At 51.0% G+C, this 22,337-nt stretch overlaps 1 protein-coding gene across 2 annotated transcripts in view; it reads right to left on the reverse strand.

Moving 5' to 3' along the window:
• AKT2 (AKT serine/threonine kinase 2) overlaps positions 1–22,091 on the reverse strand; it is a 61,973-nt gene extending 39,882 nt beyond the window's left edge. The window contains exons 1-2 of one of the 2 annotated variants that reach the window (XM_040442296.1): positions 21,931–22,091; positions 3,735–3,853 (exon numbers count right to left, since the gene is read on the reverse strand). In XM_040442296.1, coding sequence (XP_040298230.1) covers positions 3,735–3,780 — 46 coding nt within the window. In that variant the 5' untranslated portion in view covers positions 3,781–3,853; positions 21,931–22,091. Of the gene's footprint in view, positions 1–3,734; positions 3,854–15,498; positions 15,520–21,930 lie in introns of those variants that run through there. The other variant, XM_040442297.1, reaches the window with a different exon arrangement.
• Between the last annotated feature and the right edge of the window lie 246 nt (positions 22,092–22,337).

The following is a 22,337-nucleotide window of genomic DNA, read 5'->3' on the forward strand; positions in this document are numbered from 1 at the left end:
AGGCCTCATGCACATGGCCGTTGTTTTGGTCCGCATCCGAGCCGCAGTTTTAGTTTTGGCGGCTCGGATGAGGACCCATTCACTTCAATAGGGCAGCAAAAGATGTGGACAGCAGTCCGTGTGCTGTCCGCATCCGTTGCTCCGTTCCGCAAAAAAAATAAAAATATACCCGGTCCTATTCTTGTCCGCGTTTTGCGGACAACAATAGGCAGTTATACCAATGGCTGTCCGTGCCGTTCCGCAAATTGCGGAACGTACACGGACACCATCAGTGTTTTGCGGATCCGCAATTTGCGGACCGCAAAACACACAACGGTCGTGTGCATGAGAGGCCTTAGGCAGTGGATTTTCTCGGCTCAGTTTAGCTGGCAATGAAGGAGTTGTCAGACTGCGGCACTGTTGTCCGTGGGCACTGCCTGGTATTCGAGAGGAATGGGGATGTGCACCAACACAAGACACAACCCATGGAGAAATGCGGCGCTGTTTCCAACAGGAGAGGAAAACAAGACAGGCTCCGTTCACATTACATGTGTGAACTACAGTCTGCATACACAGCCACAAGGAGCCATCTGAAGCACATCAATAGAGTATGCTTTTTAGAACACGCCGGCCTAAGGTGAAGATTATAGTATAAATAAAAATAAACGTTATACCGCACTCGGCAACCAATACAGCTGCATGCGTCATTACACCCCCCTCCCCTGGAAAATGGAGTGGCATGCAACCATGCTAGTGTTAACTTAAAGGATTTCCCACAAATAATACTTATCCCCAATCCACATGACAAGGTAACCACCACCATCACGCAAACAGGGCCCCCTATGCTTCCGTTGCGGTGCATGTCTGCTGCAGCTCCAGTCAGTACGGTACTATTTGTTGCAGAATTACAATATATATATATATATATATATATATATATATATATATATATATATATTTTTTTTTTTATATTTATATTAGGGGTGGGCGATATGGCCTAAAATCTATATTGCGATATAATTTTAAGCATGTGCGATATGCGATATATATTGCGATATATTGTTTTCTATATTTGGGGGGGCGTGTTTAAACTTTTTTTTACTTTTTATTTAATAACTATTAGTCTCCTTAAGGGCTAGAACGTAGAACCCTTGTCATATTCACCCTAACAGAGCTCTATTAGGGTGAATAGGACTTTACACTCTCCCTGCTGCCCTGTGCTTTGTGCACACAGCAGCAGGGAGCTGATCCCCCTCCCCTAAATGGTGCCATCCCCAAATCCCCCCCCTAAACGGTGCCATCCCCAGATCCCCCCCCTCCCCTAAACGGTGCCATCCACAGATCCCCCCCCCCTCCCCTAAACGGTGCCATCCACAGACCCCCCCCCTCCCCTAAACGGTGCCATCCACAGACCCCCCCCCTCCCCTAAACGGTGCCATCCACAGACCCCCCCCCCCCCCCCTAAACGGTGCCATCCAGACCCCCCCCCTCCCCTAAACGGTGCCATCCACAGATCGCCCCCCCCTCCCCTAAACGGTGCCATCCACAGATCCCCCCCCCCTCCCCTAAACGGTGCCATCCACAGATCCCCCCCCCTCCCCTAAACGGTGCCATCCACAGATCCCCCCCTCCCCTAAACGGTGCCATCCACAGATCCCCCCCTTCCCGACGCTGACAGTAGAACATTTAAAAACTAATCAGTAACTGTAACTTTATTAATTGGTGATCTCTTTACTGTATACCTTACTAGGTCTTAGCTCCGATAACAGCAGGCAGTGCGGGGGGCGGCGCTCACTCACTGACGTCACGCGCCTGCGCCGCCTAGTGGGAGGAGCAGGCGCGTGACGTCGGTGAGTGAGCGCCGCCCGCCCGCACTGCCTGCTATTACCGGAGCTAAGACCTAGTAAGGTATACAGTAAAGAGATCACCAATTAATAAAGTTAAAGTTACAGTTACTGATTAGTTTTTAAATGTTCTACTGTCAGCGGCGTGGTCCTGTATATTCTAACCCCCAGGCAAGCGTCCCTGTCACCATGGGAACGCCTGGGGGTTAGAATATACCATCGGATTTGAGTTTTCACGCGCTCACTGAGATCGTGAAAACTCAATAATTTACTGTCAGTCCCTCCCCTCCTCCTCTTTTGTCATTGGTGGTCAGCGGCAGCCGCGCACAGTGGGGAGGGAGGGACTCTCTCCTTCTCCACTGTGCCGGCTCAGGAGAAGATGGTGCGCGCCCACCCCTAATTAATAAATATATATATATATATATATATATCAAAAACAAAATAAAAAACATGCTACGGACTGTATTGTAGACATGCTGAAGACTAAGATCGGTTGCGGAACAGTCAAGCAACATATACCCGTGTATGAGCAGCATTAGCAAGATGGCTTATCCTTGCCGGGTGCTAAAACCTCATGCTATGCTGACGTTCCAGGATTAATTACGTCCAGCTATTTCAGAGTGATGCCCGGATCACACCCCGACACGGATATGGCAGATTACATGATCAGGGCACGCCGTTATAATACTGCAGCACTTGTCCTGTGACGGATAACACAGGAAAACCTGGGGCCTCCGCAGCCCCCCTATGCAGAGGTGTGTTTTTTATTAGGATTCCACCTCTGGTATTTTAGGAATGCAAAAAGGTCACGCAGGGTTATACCGAATCACAGGAAGCCCTGGGGCACAGGCTATAGAGGGTGATCGCCCATTCAGGCACCGCACAAAGAGGCAACGACCACCGAGCCATTCCAGAGGGTCTCCATTTAAAAATACTTTAATTACGTCTGCTGATTGATGCATTGAAAGGCATGCCTTCCTTTGTTTCGCACACAGTGCCTGTGAAGTGAAGTGAAGCATGTGTGCCGTAGACGTGCGCAGAATAGTAATGAGATGGGAGGAAAGCACGGGCACAATAATTACTGAGCTAAATACACTGGTCACATGCAGAATCATGGGCAATGCCACCGCCGGGCCAAAATGGACGCCGGCGCCACTCCACCGCCAGGCCAAATAAAGACTCAATCCCGTGCTGTTGCAAAAACGCCCACACAGGTCGCCCAGTTATGGATCTCTCTATGCGGCTCATTGCCAACCTACAAAGCCCATATCCCCCCAGCAGAGCACTACTTTACAGAATACAGCACTACACAATTGCACCACATGGTAAGAAATACTAGACAACATCCCACAGCAATGAAGACGGTATACGATTACACTATGAGTAAACAGAGCGATACCTGCCGTACACATTATAGTGCAGCGATACCGTGGTCAGACGTGACATAAAAGTGCTTGCAGTGGAACAAGAGGCTTAAAACACAGAACAGCAAATAGTACAGAAGAGATCAAAGTGAAGCAATTACTGTCAGCGCACTAACAAATTAGGGCTTTGCCAGGGCCGAAATCCAGGAGAGGCTACACCTAAATGCCATCAACGTTGTAACCGGACCTGCCCCCCCCCCCCCCCCCCCCTTTCCGGTATCAGCTCAATCTGGTTACTAGTGTTACCTGGGCCGTGTCAGCCTTCAATAATGGATGGTTCTGACTGTAGCGGGTCAAGCCGGAACTGTTTGTACTCTACCAAGGAGGTGCACATCAGAAGAGGTCGAGAAGAGAGAGGTCCAAATAGGCTGCATACGCTACAAATGGGGGGGCACCTCATCTTTGCTGTGGGGCTCCTCTTTTCTACGTATATGACTGCTCTATACGTCTATCACTTTTGCATTACCAATCACATAACCTCACTCACCTCTTTTTTGAAGCCAACCTTCCTTAACCACCATTACTTCATTCATAGTGATAGAAAGACTGAGGCCCAGACGAGATCAATCGGCTCTCGGAGAAGGCACGGGTCAGAAGGTGCTGGTTCTGAGGAGGAAACATAGGACAGCAATTAGTGAGGTGCCAGATACAGGCCCGACAGCTGCACTGCACATACCATGGAGATATACTGTGTCTTACATGGAGGCACTGGTGAACGCACTCACTAAAGACTCATGCACACAGCCGTATTTTTAGTCTGATCTGCATTTTTAGCGGATCGCACACTGACCCCCCAAAAAACGGATAGCACACATGTCATCAGAGCACTGCCCACACCTGTGCAGCCGGGACGTAAATTATAGAGCCTGTCCTATTCTTGTCCATTTTCCGGACAAGAATAGGCTTTTTTTTACACGTGAAAATTGCAGGATGCACATGGACCACATTTGTATTTTGCGGATCCGCTATTTGCAGACCGCAAATCGGACACAGTCGTGTGCAGGAGGCCTAAGGCAATTATAACAGGTCATGCCAAGCAATGGGACCCACCAGTGACTTCCAAATATCAGTACTGAAGGGACCTGAACACAGAGCCCAGAGCTCAGCTTTCTATACGGCTAACAAGTGCAGGATTACACAGAAAGGGTTTCGGCCATTAAAAAACCTGCAGATTTTTACAAAAAAAATCTCAGCCGCTTTAAGACGCAAAAAAAAAAAAAAAAAGTTGCAGATTTGCAAATCCACGTGGACGTAGCCTTAAGAGATTCCCAACCAAAAACACCTATCATTGACCCAACAGATTGGTGATAAATATAGGACTGGTCGTTAAATTGGCATCTCCATCACTGCCACAGACCATGAAGGGCAGGGCGCATGCTCAACCGCTGCATTAAAACGCCTCCTTGCCATGATCATGGGACTGGGGTCAGACCTGCACGGATCACAGGCTTTTGGGTTTGGCTTGAAAATCCCTTTTACAGAGCAGTGTGAACGCTTTATTTTTGCGAAATGATTTGTAGTTTTCAGTGGTAGCATTTTTTATGGGTACATATGGCGCTTTGATAGCTTTTTATTCAATTTTTTTTTTGTGAAAAAAAACCATGCAATTCGCATTTTTCCCCCATTAAAAAGCATTTTTTTCATTATAAAAAGTTTTTTTTTTTCTTAACTAGTATTTTTTTTTTAAATTAAGCTTTATTGAACCCTTTTTAAAAAAAAATATATAATAATTAGTTCCACAAGGTGACTTTTATAATACACTGTACTGCTTAGGTAGTACAGTGTATTATACAGTCAGTATGATTCTGATAGGCATATATTGCAGGCAGACCTGGGGGCCTTCATTAGGCCCCGTCTGCCATACTGAAGCATTGGCACGCCGCAATCTCACCCACGGGGGGTGCTCATGCTCGAGAGAGAAGTAGCTCCTTCCGTCTAAAACACTAAGGCTGGGTTCAGACCTGAGCGTATTTGATATGCGCGTTTAACGCGCGTTTTTATGCACGTTTTTATGCAATAGTAAACGCGCGTTTGTGTGATTGACTGCAGTGTCCTATGGCCACAAACGCGCGTCAAAACGCCCCAAAGAAGCTCAAGAACTTGTTTGAGCGTAGGGCGTTTTTCAGCGCGTTCAAACGCGCTGTAAAACGCTCAAGTGAGAACCAGGGCCATAGGGAAGCATTGGTTTTCATGTGTTGAGCGTTTTACAGCGCGTTTGAACGCGCTGTAAAACGCTCAAGTGTGAACCCAGCCTAAGATGTCACGGCTGTTACTGACTGCGGCATCTAAGAGATTAAAAGGTCCAGATCGCACTTCTGGCCCCTTGGAGCAGGATACTGGCTGTCGTATGAGAGCCTAGACCTGTGCAGTAAAAAGGCAGAGGCCTACAATAAAGTCAGTAATGACTTCTGTAAAAGGGGGGTATTCCCATCTGGACATTTACGGCATTTCCACAGAACATGCCCTAAACGTATCCAATAGGCACGGGCCCCACCTCCAGGGCCTGCTTCTATCTCAAGAACGGGGCCCTGTTCACACGCTGTACTGGACAGAGAGGAGGCTGTGCAGGCGCAGCTCTAGCCATTCACTGCTATAAATGTCCAGATGGAACAAACCTTTACGTTAGAAGGAATTAAAACATCCTGTAATAAAGATAAAACCTTTTTAATCTGCACTGTCCGGGACAAGGTGTACTCTCTCTGGTCCATTTGTAAGCTCTGCTACATCACGGCATAGTGATGATCAATAAAAGGGAACCTAGCAGTTCTGTCTCGTGGGATACTGCTGCAGTCAGAGACATCCGTCCTGTCTCTGCCCACTATTCTATTCCTCCACCATACTTAGGGCTCATGCATCCGATCTGCATTTTGTGCATGTCAGATGCGGACCCATTCACTTCAAAGATGTGGACCGAGTGCCGCCTGCATCCGTAGGTCCTTTTCGCGGCACCTACAAAAAAAATAAAAAAATCCTGGTTCTTGTCCGTAAAACGGACAAGGATAGGACTGTTCGATAGAGGCCAGGACGTTCCATTCTGCAAAATGTGGAAAGCACAACGCCGGTATCCGTGTTTTGTGGATCCATAATTTGCAGAACTCAAAACAGGCTACGGTCGTGTGCCTGAGCCCTATAGTGCAGCTCTGCCCATTCAGACTGGCTGCTGTGTGTAAGCACGAGCCCACCGCAAGCCGCCCAGAAAATCCTCGCATGCAGAGATTTCCATTGCAGCAATCAAACAGAGTTGTAAAGTTATCTGAAAACGCACAGCACAGTGACATGTCTGGGTAACCATGCAATAAACTAAGTCCTATGAAGATAGAAACCCATCATGGAAGGCCCAGACAGGAGTACTGAAAATTGATAACGACGATTTATCCTCAGCACTCTGCAAACACAAAGTACAATGATGCCGGAGTTATAGAAAATATTCTGGTGCTAATGCTCCTCTCTGGAACTCCCATAGAAATTAACGGAGCGGCAGCACGCATGTGCGTCCAGCCACTGTGCTTATTTCAGGGGGGGGGAAGGTACAGGGCCCCAGTGCTTGTGATCAGTGGGTGTCCCAGTGGTAGGACCCCCACCGATCTAATAGTTATCCCATTATCCTGTGGATAGGGGATAACTTGAAACAACCAAGAAAAGCCCTTTAAATGGCCTCAAAAACAGCTTGTCCTGCAAAAAATGTATTATGTTTCTCTGAATATGGCAACAAAAAGCACTTAAAAAAATAAATAAAAAATATGTGAAGCTATATCAATTTGCCAGGGCTGTAATGGTACTGACCCGTGTTGCTTTTACCGCACTACGAACACCATTATTAAAAAATAAATACATTTAAAAAAAGTGGAATTAGATTATATATATATATATATTTTTTTTAACAGTTCCTCAATGCACCACATGAACCATTAAATGGTTCCATTAAAAAGTACAACCCGTCCCAGAGAAAACAAGCCCCCATACGGCTATGCTGACGGAAAAATAAAAAAGTTATGGCTCTTGGAAGGCAAGGAGGAAAAAATGACGATAAAGCGAACGCTGGCTGCGGCACTAAGAGGTTAAACTAGCAGCGTACACGTATGTATTGATCGTCCCCTGCATTAAGACATCTGTCCGGCCTGGTCAAACATGTACATTAATCCCTATGGGGATAAGAAGAAAAGGAGACTTTTGTATTACTTACCAGTAAAGTCTCTTTCTCGCTCTTCCTTGGGGGACACAGGAAACCATGGGTATAGCTCTGCTCCCTAGGAGGCGTGACACTAAGTGAAAGCTGTAAGCCCCTCCTCCATCAGCTATACCCTTCAGCCTGGAGAAGAGACTGCCAGTTGCGTGTCCAAGTAGTGAAAGATAACCACCAACCGGAAAAAGAACCGTCAAGCCCCAACGGGGGCAACCAAGCCGGAACCACAACTGTAAACCCAAATGAAGGGCGGGTGCTGTGTCCCCCAAGGAAGAGCGAGAAAGAGACTTTACTGGTAAGTAATACAAAAGTCTCCTTTTCTCGCCCATATTCCTTGGGGGACACAGGAAACCATGGGACGTTCCAGAGCAGTCCCAGAAGGGAGGGACCAGAACAAACTAGACCAACACCGGAGGCATCAATCAACTGCCGCCTGCAACACCAGACGGCCTAAAGCAGCGTCAGCCGACGCATGAGTATGCACCCTGTAGAACTTGGTGAAGGTGTGCAAGGAGGACCAAGTGGCCGCCTTGCAAATCTGCTCCGTAGAAGCCCGATTTCTCTGAGCCCAGGAAGCCCCGACCGCTCTAGTGGAATGAGCGGTAACACCGAGGGGCGGAACCTTGCCCTTGGCGAGATAAGCCTCAGTAACAGCCATCTTGACAAAACGGGCGATAGCAACTTTGGATGCCGCCAACCCTCTGCGCGACCCCTCCGGAACCACAAAGAGCGAGTCAGTACGCCTGAAAGAGCTGGTTACCTCCAGGTAAACCTTGAGCGCCCTGACAACGTCCAGGCGATGAAGTTCCCTCTCCCTAGGGTGGGAAGGGGAAGGACACAAAGAGGGGAGAACGATGTCCTCGTTCAGATGAAAGGCGGAGACCACCTTAGGAAGGAAGGAAGGGACCGGACGAAGAACTACCTTGTCCTGGTGGAACACTAGGAAAGGTTCCAGACAGGAGAGTGCAGCCAATTCGGACACCCTCCGAAGAGAGGTGACGGCTACAAGGAAAATAACCTTGCAGGACAGAAGTCGCAAGGAAACCGTCCGCAGAGGCTCGAAAGGAGAAGCCTGGAGCGCTGAGAGAACCAGGTTCAGGTCCCAGGGCGGTACCGGAGGCCGGTACGGGGGAACCGCGTGAGCCACGCCCTGAAGGAAGGTCTTGACAGGACCAAGGGGGGCCAGTGGGCGCTGAAACAAAATGGACAGCGCAGACACCTGACCCTTCAAAGAACTAAGACCCAGACCTTGGGCAAGTCCGCTCTGCAGGAAGGACAAAACGGTGGGGAGAGAAAAGCGGAGCGGAGGAATCCCTAGATCGGCACAGAACCCCAAATAGGTCCTCCAGGTCCTATAATAGATCCTAGAAGAGGACGGCTTACGGGCGCGGATCATGGTGCGGACGACGTCCGCAGAAAAACCCCTACGTGTCAGGACGGTGGTCTCAACAACCACGCCGTCAAACGTAGGGACCTTAAACGCGGGTGGAAGATCGGTCCCTGAGAGAGAAGATCTTCCCTGGCGGGCAGCGGCCAGGGCGCGTCTGCCAGGAGCAGCATGAGGTCGGCATACCAAGACCGGCGGGGCCAGTCCGGAGCGACCAGAATCACCGAGACGCCTTCCGCCGCGATCTTCCGAAGGACCTTGGGCAGGAAAGGGATGGGAGGGAATATGTATGGACGCGCGAAGCCTCGCCAAGGAAGAACGAGGGCGTCGGCTCCGCAAGCTCCCGGATCCCTGGCCCTGGACAGATAGGCGGGGACCTTGTGATTGAACTTGGAGGCCATGAGGTCCACGTCCGGTATGCCCCAACGAAGGCAAATGGCCTCGAATACCTCCGGGTGAAGAGACCACTCGCCGGGGTCGACAGTGGTGCGACTGAGGAAGTCCGCCGCCCAATTGTCCACCCCTGGAATAAAAATTGCCGATAGGGCCGGGACGTGGGCTTCCGCCCAACGGAGAATGCTGGAGACCTCCCTCATTGCAGCAGCGCTGCGAGTGCCCCCCTGGTGGTTTATGTACGCCACAGCCGTGGCGTTGTCCGATTGTACACGAACTGGATGACCCTTCAACAGATGAGTCCAGTGTCGTAGAGACAAAAGGGCCGCTCTCAGCTCCAGGACATTGATCGAGAGTTTGGACTCCAATGGAGACCAAATGCCCTGGACGGATCGGGGAGGAAACACGCCTCCCCAGCCCAAGAGACTGGCATCGGTTGTAACCACCAACCAGTTGAGTGGCAGAAAAGACCTGCCCAGAAGAGGGGACTGTAACCACCAGCGGAGAGATGACCTCACCGGAGGCGATAGATGGAAGGGATGATCCAGAGACTGCGGCGATTTGTCCCAGGAGGAGAGGATCGCCCGTTGGAGAGGGCGGGAGTGAAACTGCGCAAACGGGATCGCCTCGAAGCAGGCAACCATCTGCCCCAAGACCCGCATGCAGAAGCGGAAGGACGGTCGACGGTGGAGAAGGAGACCCCGAACCGCCCCACGGAGGATCAGACGTTTTTCCGAGGGAAGACGTACTTCCGCCGCTCCCGTGTCTAAAAGCATTCCCAGGAAGACCAGTTGTCTGGAGGGGGGAAGGGAGGACTTGGGGAAGTTGATGACCCAACCGAACCTCGTCAGAGTCTCTAGAGTGAGATCCACGCTGGCAACCGCTTGAGAAAGGGACGGAGCCTTGATGAGGATATCGTCCAAGTACGGTAGCAGAAAAACACCCCTGGAACGGAGTAAGGCCAAAACCGGGGCCAGGACCTTGGTGAACACCCGGGGGGCTGTTGCCAGCCCAAAGGGAAGGGCGACAAACTGGAAGTGGAGGTCCCCCACGGCGAATCGGAGGAAGCGATGGTGACACCGGGCTACCGGAACATGGAGGTAGGCATCCTGTATATCGATGGAAGACATGAAATCTCCCTGCTCCAGGGAAGCCACCGCGGAACGGAGGGACTCCATCCGAAACCGTCGAAGGAGGAGAAAACGGTTGAGCTTTTTGAGGTCCAAAATGGGCCGCATGGAACCTCCCTTCTTGGGAACTACAAAGAGGTTCGAGTAGAACCCTTGGAACCTTTCCTCTAGAGGAACGGGGGTAATCACCCCCCTGTCCAGTAAGGCTTGAACGGCCGCGGAGAACGCAACCGCGCGTTTCGGGTCCCGTGGCGGGCGGGAGCGAAAGAACCGATCTGGAGGGAAGGATGCAAATTCGATTTTGTATCCGGAGCACACAATTTCGAGGGCCCAGGCGTCGGAGACGTGAGCCAACCAGACGTCCCTGAAAAGGAGGAGCCGGCCCCCCACCCGGGTGGGTGGGGGCGCGCCTTCAGGCAGAGGATTGCTTTGCTGCGGGTGTGCGGGCAGCCTGCGGCTTGCGCCAGGAGGGCTGCGCCCGAAAAAACGGCTTCCTATGCTTGTCCTGGGGAGGAGCCGAAGCGGCAGCTGTGGTGGGAGCCCCAGAGGCCCTGCGGGAGGACCGAAAACGAGACGCACCAGGGCGTCCGCGGGGGGCGCCCCTGGCTTGGGGTTGAGGAAGATGGGTGCTTTTACCACCCGTGGCCTCCGAAATAAGTTCGTCTAGGCGGACCCCGAAAAGGCGGGAACCCGCAAACGGTAGCCCCGCCAAGGAACGTTTGGAGGCAGCGTCCGCTTTCCAAACCTTCAGCCAGAGCTCCCTCCTGACGGAAACTGCCAGGGCGGAGGAGCGTGCAATAAGGGCTCCCGCATCAAGGGAGGCCTCACAAACAAAATTCCCGGCCCGAACAATAAGCTGGGCCAAGGAACGCAGGTCCTGGATAGGGACGTCCGAGTCCAACTCCTGTTCCAGCTGCGCACCCCAAGCAGAGATTGCTTTCCCTGCCCAAGCAGAGGCAAAAACCGGTCTGAGAGCAGAACCGGAGGCAGCAAAATTGCCCTTAGAAAGGGTCTCCATGCGACGGTCCTCCGCTGACTGAAGAGAGGACCCGTCGGGAACAGGGATGGCCGTGTTCTTTGACAGCCGGGCCACAGGGGGGTCCACCTTGGGTGGGGAAGACCATGTGGCCACGACATCTGCTGGAAAAGGATAGCAAATGTCCAGCTTCTTGGGGTTGACAAAACGGGCGTCCGGGCGAGCCCAAGCCTTAGACACCACAGAGGAGAAATCAGAGTGGATTGGAAAGACTTTTGAGACCTGCCTGGGTCTGATAAATGAGACGCTAGCTGCGTCCGAGCTAGGGGGATCATCCTGCACCTTAAAGGTGTCACGAATATCAGAGATGAGTTGACCCATCGCTGAGGCTAGCTTGGACGGCAGGGCCGAGTCCATTTCCAAATCTGAAACCGCCAATTCACCTTCAGAGAGCGAATCCTTTGGAGAGGAGAGGCTCGTCTGGGTGCGCACGCGTGGCGGGGAGAGGGAGGCATCCGAGGAGGAGGCTCGCTCTACTCTAATACGCTTCTGAGAGTGCCTAGCTCGGGAGGGGTCACTAAAGGAGAGTGAACCCGCTGCAGCGGCAGAAGCGGTGGACCCGGAGGGCGCGACAGTAAGAGTGGCGTCCTGCGGGGTAGGCGGCCTGTCTATTAGGCGGCCCACGACATGAGTGAGGCTTTCCACGGCCTGGGACAGGGATCTAGCCCAGTCAGGCGGGTCAGAGGCAGCAGGGAGCGACACAGCGGGCGACTGAGGCTGCGGTGGAGCCCGGCATGCAGTACAGTGCGGATCAGACTGCCCCCGGGGAAAGGGTTCCCTACAAGCAGTACAGGCATGGTACCAAGGCTTGGCGGCTGCAGAAGGGTCTGACATGGTGGAACAAAGATGTTGCACTTAAAGTGGGAGACCCCAAGGAAAGAAACGGGGATAACACCCAAGGGACAGTACTGTGGCACGGAGGGGGTTAAAAGTCCTACCAGACCCGGATGATGCAAGCGGCAGCGGTAAGGGGAACAGACTGAGGAGGCTGTGGAGGAGAGGCAGCAGCACCGGCTTCGGATCGCACTGCAGAGAGGATTCCACGCAGCACTGTGCGATGAACCCGGAAGTAGCGGAGCGCATGTAGGAAGCTCCGCCCCCTCTCTGCCGCTCTGAAGCAGAGCCGCGCGCGCGCGGCAAAATGATTTTAACCCCCAAGGATGATGAAGTGCCGGCCTGAAATGGCGCCGTTCACGCCAAGAAAACGGCCCCCTCCGCGCCTGGATGTGGCAGACGGCTTGCTTTTTTCCTGCAGCCGTCCCCTGAAGGCAGCGTCCCTGCCAAGGACTTGCCCAGATAAACTCCCCTGCCCGGTAACGGTCCCGATATATGCCCGGGGGGGGGGGGGGGGGGGTGGGCGCACGATGTAGCAGTGGCCATGTAGTAACAGTGGCCATGGGAGCCCAGGAGGCCTGTAGCAGCGGTGGGAGGGAGGAAGGGGAGGCTGGAGCAGCCTGTCTCACCATACGCTGTCTTCACCCTCAATCCATCCAGCGGGGTCGCCCCTTCAGCTCCTGGCACCGCAGTGGCAGGAAGCCGGGGGAGGGACTTGGCGTGCGGGCGACCCTGAGCTGGCGGGACGCAGGGGAGCGAGGCTGCCCTGGTCCACCTTGTCTTCTGTGGGGGAGGCGGCAGTGCGGAATTACCGGCACTGGCGCAACTCAACCCCGGGAGAAACAGAGGGGTCTAATGCGCCTCTGTTGTCCCTGTAAGTAGAAAAAAACCGAATTAAAAACAACAAATAACGCAAAAATAAAAAATCATAGGAAAACAACCCTGCATAAGCAGGGGGTGTCTTGCCTCCTTGGACACTAAGCAAAAACTGGCAGTCTCTTCTCCAGGCTGAAGGGTATAGCTGATGGAGGAGGGGCTTACAGCTTTCACTTAGTGTCACGCCTCCTAGGGAGCAGAGCTATACCCATGGTTTCCTGTGTCCCCCAAGGAATATGGGCGAGAAATCCTATTACCTTAGATAATGTAGTCATATCTATGAGTCTGTGCGGACTTTGTCATAACATAAGAACTAATGCCCTATCCACAGGCTCGGGGATAAGTATCTGATAGGTGGGGGTCTAGGGACAAGAATATGGAGCCGGAGCCCCTCCTGGGATGAAGGGAGCGGTGGTCACATGGGTGCAGTAGCTTCATTCGCCTCTATGGGACTGCCACAGATGGCTGCGCACTGGACTTGGCAGTCCCATAGAGTCGAATGGAGCGGCAGCATGCAAGCATAGCCATCGCTCCATTCTCCTAGGGGGGACGCCAGGGGTCCCTGTGATCAGAACCCCACCAATCAGATGCTTATCCCCTTTCCTGTGCATAGGGGATGCTTTTATGGTTGGACAGTCCCTTTAAGTCCCTCTTAAAGACTCTAAGCCATGTGCACAGCTTCTCTACCGCAACATGGAGTTGCTCTGCTGTACCCCATGTGCCGCGTCCTATTACACCACAATACATTATTTCTTATGCGGAGGTACAGCACGGGCCCGTACATTTCTACAGGGGCTGCATTAGGAATCCAGAATACGTTAGATCTGCAAGAAATTAAGATGCAGAAAGTCATGTTATGAAAAGGACGTTGCACTTGGGCAGCACGGTGCAATGGCATCATTTACGTGGTAAAGCTGGAGACTAAGCATGGTTAGTTCATATTCAGTTATGCAGTATACGGCATACAGCAATGTACGGAGGTAACGCTGCCCCCAAGAGTGAACTATGTGCCACAAGCTCCACCGGGAGGACTCACCCATTGTTGCCGCTCCTGCAGATATTCGCATTTAACTATGTAATAAAGCGGAGGTTTTCTACCTAGTCCAAGCAAAATATTTTCATCCACATTCATTATTTGCTGGAAATCCCCCCTCGGATTGTGTGACTCATCTGTGCTCAAAAAAACAGGACACACCGACGGATCTAAAATACGACTACAAAAGACGAGCTCTGGAGCAGTGATCCAAAGAGCAGACCCCTGACCGCATGTCTTCTACAAGCAGGGGGCAGCTTCAAATAGCCGTCAGTCAAATGCTTCTTCTACCATGCACATGCATGCTCGGCTCAGACGAGAGGGCATGCGTTCAAAATGGGGGGGGGGGGGGGGGGGGGACAGGGGCGTACGTAGCAGCCAGCAACAAAAGTGGGAATTTATCAATACAGTCTTCCCTTTAACTAGGCCTCTTTCACACGAGCGTGACGGATTAGGTCCGGATGCGTTCAGAGAGACTCGCACCATTGTGCAAGCAAGTTCAGTCAGTATTGTCTGCAATTGCGGTCAGTTTTTTCCGCGCGGTGGGTGCAATGCGTTTTTTCACGCGCGTGACAAAACACTGAAGGTTTACAAACAACATCTCTTAGCAACCATCACTGAAGCCCCATTCACTTCTATGAAGCCAGGGCTGCAGAATATAGAACGTGCTGCGATTTTCACACAACGCAGAACTGATGCGTGAAAAAAAAAAAAAAAAGTGCATGGCGCGTCACTGGGCGGACCCATTAAATTTAATGGGTCTGTGGTCCACATGTTGCGGTAAAGTATAGGACGTGTCCTATCTTTTGCGGTACAGCTAGCATCCGCGTTTTGCACACTGCAAAACACTCACGGTCACGTGCAAACCCCATTATGGGAAGACATGCATGCTCGGCTGTGTTGGCACTTGTATTAGGGGGCTGGACATTCATGAATGTTCTAGGCCACCTTAAGATCCACAGCAGGTCCGGTTTTCAGCACAAAAGACCAGAAATCAACACATTGATGAATTTAAAGAATCTGGATCTCAGCCACACGGAGGAGAATCCCCAGCCGCTGTCCACACAATCAGTCTATAGGGACCCAATTATAATATGGCCTATGTTACTCAACTGGAGCGGCAGATGGGCCTCCGGAGGACCCCTTTAAATAAGCACGCGCTGCGTGCGAGGAAAACAGGTGTAACCATCCACCTGAGCGCATTTTCCTTACAGCGGGAAATACAAGTAAACATGTCAGTTCTGTGAATGGAGCAGAGATCACACCCTGTATGCAAAAGAGGGCAAAAAAGCAGAAGAGATACTCCACCAGGACAGGCGAAGAACGCGTCTGCACTTATGTCCAGCACACTAGACTACTACCCCCCCCCTCCTCCTTACCCGTGCTGGGGGGCACTGCCACGATGCCAACACGATCTGTTCCCCATGGCAGTGGAAACACGGCAGATTGCAGAATGTTTGCTTTGTGCGCTGCATAAATAATACGCAAATTCTTATCTCTCAGCACACAGGCCAAAATCAGGAGGGGGGAAAAAAACAGGCGGCCGGGTCAAGCAGCGAGCACGCAGGCAGCGCGGAGAGTAAACACCTCCGCCGGCCTCACCTGATGCTGCTTATCTCGCTCCAAGAGATCGCGCCGGAGGGGATGGCATGGATCACAATGGAGAGGGAGACAGATGGGTCACCACCGATGACTTTATTGATTCTGTTTGAACAGGGAAAAAGTGCAAACAAAAAAAAAGGTTTCTAATGTGCCACGCGGAGAACGCTTAAAGGGCGCCCTGCGCCACCGGAGCGGCCACAGCCGGGATTTAAAGGAGCACTAACCCAAATCCCACAAAGCAGGGTGCATTAGAGGTGTAGGTCAGGAGGATTTCCCGACGTACGCCTCCAACGTATGCTACTGTACAGTGGCGTTCCTTCCCCGTAGGCACCCATCACACTAACATATACTGACTGGTGGAGGCACTCTTTGGGCTTTAGCCGCACAACAATATTTTGCCACACAGGCGTTTTTTACTCGGACCTCGGTCTGCGTTTCATCCGTGAGGATGTGCGTGAACGATCCGCGTATGGTCTGTGTGTCCGTTTTTTTTTTTGCCCTCAGTGTGTCATCCGTATTCCACAGACACTGCTTTAATTTCAAAAGCATCTGTGAAAAACGGACCAGACACGGACACCACCCGTGTTGTGGCCGTGATTTTCATCGACCCTTAGACTTCAATGGGCCTGTTTGGTCTGCCTTACGGACCAGAGTAGCGCATGCCTCAGTGATTTTTCTCATTGACCCACAGTCTAAAAAAAATAAAAAATCAACGAGTAAATGTGCGGTCTGTGGAAAATGCTGTCCGTGGAAATGTGAATAAGGACTGACACTGCACCCGGGCAGCCTAAGACGATAAAGTATGCATTTAAGGGCTCATGCACATGGCCGTATGTATTTTGCGGTCTGCAAAACACGGATGACGTCTGTGTGTCTTCAGTATTTTGCAGAACGGAACAGCCGGCCCCTAATAGAACAGTCCTTTCCTTGTCTGTAATGGGGACAATAATAGGACATGATGTATTTTTTTGCGGAATGGACATACGGAAACGGAATGCACACAGAGTAACTTCCGTTTTTTTTTGCGGACCCATTGAAATGAATGGTTCCGCATACGGTACGCAAAAAACAAACAAAAAAACAACGCAACGGACACGGAAAGAAAATACGTTTGTGTGCATGAGCCCTTACGTGTACTTCAGCCTGCCTCCGCCCCTACAGCTCTCCGCTCAGCTACCTCCGTGACTTGTCAGGAATTCTCACAATGTGGAAGTGTGGCTATAACCGAGCAGGCATGTGCACCATAGAGCGGGTCGTTTACTGCAGACACAGGAGAGAATACAGATGAAAGCAAACACACACGGTATATATTCTTACAGTGCAAAGCAGTGCCCCATAGATTAGGAGCATGCATTGGGAGAGGTTAGCGGGCACCATGTCGGTGTCAGGACGAGCCCCATTATGCACTGAGGCTGATGACTGAGAAGAATTAGGGCTCATTCAGACAATTTTGTGGAATGGATGAGGACCCATTAATTTAAATGGGGCCACAAAAGATGCGGACAGCACACCATGCGCTGTCCATATCCGTTTGTCCGTTCTGCGGCCCGGCAAAAAGATAGAACATGTCCTATTCTTGTCCAATAGGCATTTCTATCACAGGGCTGGCCGTTCCGCAAAATGCCGGTATCCACAATTTGACGACAGCAAAGGAAAATGACAAGATAGTGACCGACCCTCCCGTCCTTTCACACTGTCCCGTCTGTAGTAATAGCCTGTGGGCTCCTAGGGCTGCCACCTCTCTGCCCATTAACACATATGGCCTAGTCGGAAGAGAGAGCTGTAGTCTGACAGCTATGGCCGCCTTAAAGGGATTGCCCACTCCTTATACTGACAGCCTATCCACAGGACCAGCTGCTAGAGTAGCTCCAGCCCCAGAACTACACAGCTCCGCCCATTGTGATGTGGGTGGAGCCGATCACCGCTGTGTAGCAGCCATTGAAGTGAATGGGAGCAGCGGGGGTTATAAGCTCCGCCCATTTTACAAGGGACAAAGCCGTGAAGTTCTGGCGCCGGAGCTAATCGAGCAGCAGATCAGCCATTTGGGATGTTGGACTCTCACTAATGACAGATTAGTGGCATATCAGCATTTAAAAAAAAAAAAAAAAACACAACAATAATCAATGACTTGCTCGCTCCACCATACTTTACACTTTAGCTCCGCTCGTTCAGCTTGGCTGCTGTGTATGATGACACTAGCGGTATTCAATCGATGCAAATAGAGATGACTTCCATTAGAGAGCTTTCAGACGCCATGGCTGCAAGTCAGCGCAGCTTAGTAATGAAATAAGCGAAGTTTGCGAGTCGTTAATGGCCGCGCGGTTTACCCAACAAGGGGCCTTAGGCTACTTTCACACTTGCGGCAGAGTGATCCGGCAATCTGCATGCAAACGGACAGCATTTGTAGACTGATCCGGATGTGGATCCGTCTTACAAATGCATTGCAAGAACGGATCCGCCTCTCCGGATGTCATCCGGAGAAACGGATCCGTTATATTTTTTTTTTCTATTTTTTTTCGGTCTCCGCAGGATCCGGCATCGCGGCATTTTTAATGTCGGATCCAGCACTAATACATTTTAATTAATGCTGGATCCGGCACTCCGGCAACTGATCCGGAATTTTGGACGGAGATAATACCGCAGCATGCTGCAGAATTTCCTCCGTCCAAAACGCCGCTCAGCGACTGAACTGAAGACATCCTGAACGGATTGCTCCCCATTCAGAATGCATGGGGATAAAACTGATCAGTTCTTTTCCGGTATTGAGCCCCTGTGACGGAACTGAGTCAGTGCCGGAAAGGAATAACGCTAGTGTGAAAGTGCCCCAAGCCGAACTGACCCGCAGCTCCTGGCCGTGAAATCGGACAGCGGCCTAAGAGCACCAGCACAGGTTGCGGATTACGTGCGGTTTTTCCACGTGCAGGAAAACCACGACGGTGTAATGTCGTACCAGCAGAGTGAATGAGATTTACCAAATCCGATTTACACTTTGCATATTTAGTTTGCGTGGAAATTGACCTGCCGTGCGGAGTTAAAAAATCTGCATCGTGGCAATTGTTTGTGCGATTCTGCACCTTACGTGTAGTGGTTTTCCCTATAGACTTCAATAGGGTCGGTAAACAGAAAATCTGCAAACAAAAAATAAAAAAACACAAAAAGCGCAATAAATAGTGCAGATTTATGTGCATTTTTTACATGGCTTTCCCGCGGATTTTCCTGCACACCGTGCAGATTACGCAGTCTTTCGTGCGCTTTACGCGCTGATTTTTGTACAGAAAAACCTCCGCGTTATACAGTAGCAGTGAGTGAGATCAAACAAGTCTCATGGACAGGGATTTTTTCTCTTCTATGTGGAAATTGATCTTCAATGCGGATGTTGAAATCCACAGCCTGTCAACTGTTCGTGGGATTTTTTTCGAGCGGATTTCATACTTTGCAATGCAGCGAGATCTGCGGCAAAACAGCATCAAAAGATGCAAGTAATACATGCAGAAACGCACCAAAATCCGCGTGGAGTTCCTGTTTGTAACCCTGCCCCCGTGTGCAGTCTCCCTAACCGGCGACACGGATTGTGTCAGGGTCGGTTCAGGATGAAACGGATGGTTTTGCACGTTGCAAGTTCCATCAGTTTTGTCTGCAACTGTGTTCGGTGCGCGTGTTTTTCCATCCAGATTGCATGCGTTTTTTCACGCACTTGAAAAATAAAAAATGAAGAATAACCCTCAACATCTCCTCGAGACCATCAGTAAAAAAACGCATTGCATCCTGGTTGCCTTCCGTTTTTCACACAAGCTCCATTCATTTATATGGAGCCAGAGCTGCCTGAAAAAACGTACACTATAAAGAGAACAAGCTGCAATTTTTTCCTGAACGCAGAGACGACGAGTGAAAAACAACGCTGTGCACAGAACCGTTGAAATGAATGGGAAAGGATTCAGTCCGGACGCTACGATAACGGAAAACCCGCTCATATGAGAGAGGCCTAAGGTTCCGTCTTTAGTCTACTTTCACATACGCGATTTCCTTTCCGGTTTTGAGATCCGGCAGAGGTTCTCAAAACCGGAGGAATGCACTTCAGTTTTGTCCCCATTGTCATGTTCTGTGACCGGACACAAAACCGCTGCAAACTGCGGTTTTGTGTCCGGTTTTCGAAACTGAACAAGCCAGATCCGGCCCTAAAAACAATTTAAGTCAATGGTGCTGGATCAGTTTTCGGACAGGACAGACGCCCATGGACTTGCAATACTGCGAGTGCCGGCTCCGGTTTGTTCACTTTCGATTTAATACAATCGCATCCGTTAAATCAAACTAAAGAGTTTTCCTCCGGTTTTGAGATCCGGTGGAGGAAAGGAAATCGCATATGTGAAATTAGCCTTACACAGACCGTACCTATGTAATGATGATGATAATAATAATAATAATAATAATAATAATAATAAAAAAAAACACAACACACAGCAAAATAAGCACTACGTAACAAACATCTGAACAACAGAGAAAAATAGGACTTGATCTAGGACTTTGCGGGGCGGCAGAACAGACATACGGATGCGGACAGCACACGCATAGTGGATGGCACCGTTGAAGCGAACGGGTCTGAACCCGATCTGCAGAAAAACGGATGCGGACCAAGAGTCTGGTCGTATGAATGGGCTCTTAACTTCATCAAATCTGGAAGAAATTGCAATTAAGACTGACGCAAACGTTGAGGGCCAGACCAGCGCGTGAGAAAAAGAATACCATCTAGACGGCAAGTCCGGCCACAAATCACTAGGCCGCTCGCCAGCTGTGTGCCAACCGCGCCACCTGACCGTACCCTCCGTGTTCTGTAATCGTTATCCTCATCTAAACATTCAAAGCAGTAATGCCGGATCCTGACCTCAAATCCACCGCGGTCACATCACACCTTCCTTGTATTCTGCTACATTCTTAAGGGGTCGGCTGCATTTTACCCTGTGATTGAACGGGTCAAGGGGTCCGGCTGCATTTTACCCTGTGATTGAACGGGTCAAGGGGTCCGGCTGCATTTTACCCTGTGATTGAACGGGTCAAGGGGTCCGGCTGCATTTTACCCTGTGATTGAACGGGTCAAGGGGTCCGGCTGCATTTTACCCTGTGATTGAAGGGTCAAGGGGTCCGGCTGCCATTTTACCCTGCGATTGAACGGGTTTAGGGTCCGGCTGCAATTTACGCTGCGATTGAACGGGTTTAGGGGTCCGGCTGCATTTTAACGCTGCGATTGAACTGGGTTTAGGGTCGGCTGCATTTACGCTGCGATTGAACGGGTTTTAGGGGTCCGGCTGCATTTTACGCTGCGATTGAACGGGTTTAGGGGTCGGCTGCATTTTACGCTGCGATTGAACGGGTTTAGGGGTCGGCTGCATTTTACGCTGCGATTGAACGGGTTTAGGGGTCCGGCCTGCATTTTACGCTGCGATTGAACGGGTTAAGGGGTCCGGGCTGCACTTTACCCTGTGATTTAACGGGTTAAGGGGTCCGGCTGCATTTTACGCTGTGATTGAACGGGTTTAGGGGTCCGGCTGTATTTTACCCTGTGATTGAACGGGTCAAGGGGTCCGGCTGCATTTTACCCTGTGATTTAACGGGTTAAGGGGTCCGGCTGATGTCATTGAATGGCATCACCATAGGTAATGAGACCATTCCCTGACACACTGATGACATCACAGTATCGTTCCTTATGCCAGTACTGTAATGGGGCATATACTGGGGTAACTGGTTTAGCAGGGGGGGCACAAATGTCTTTACGACATATTCAGAGAGTACCCCTCGCCCCCATAAGATAACGTATCCGTATACCCCATGGCCACTCACTTTGGCGCAGCGGAAGTTATTTTTCCACATTTCCAGATGAGATTAAGGTGCAAATTCACCCCAGGATAGTTAAATGGAGCGGCCAGGGCCGTGGGGCTTACACACTCACCACTGATAAGATAAGCGGCTCGGTGGCGCCGCTGATCAGTCCCATCAGTGAGGACAGCTATAGCACACAGAGGGGCCCTCCACAGCCCTGCCTATCGGGGCCGCTCGGCTTGTACCGGGTAGTAGGCCGGCGTGTGACAACTGGCCTCCGTGCAATGCCCCTAGGCCTCTGTCTGCAGCTCCCCGTCCTCGGCCTCAGCCGCGGTTTGCCCTCACGGCGTGTGGCGGAGACGACTAGGCCCCAAGCCGAAGCCTTTCCTGCCGCTTACCTCCAGAGTCAGGCCCCGCTCACCCCGCAGCTCCCCGTTCTCATGTCTCACTCCTTACGAAAGTTGCGGCGATACAGAGAATGGAGGCCAAGAACATCCGCCTACATCCGCTCGGGGGAAGAAAAAAAAAAAAACACCTACGAAAAAAAGGGAAAGGCTCCGTCCGCCATCTTTGTTGAGGGCACGGTGACGGAATGTGAGGTGAAGCTGTGGAGCGGCTATCTGGCTCCCACTGTGATGTGGTCAGGATGGCGGCCACGTGTAGAAACATCCCCAGAGCTTCACTATGGGACGAGCTGAGGCAATAGTGAAAGCAGCCTTAGTCACAGAGACAATTACTTTAATTTGTACTAGAGCCAGAAAAATCATGTTGTTGTTTTTCGTGATGCTCAGGGCTGTTATTTAGA

This window comes from Bufo bufo, chromosome 8 (assembly GCF_905171765.1).
Source record: "Bufo bufo chromosome 8, aBufBuf1.1, whole genome shotgun sequence".
Taxonomy (NCBI): domain Eukaryota; kingdom Metazoa; phylum Chordata; class Amphibia; order Anura; family Bufonidae; genus Bufo; species Bufo bufo.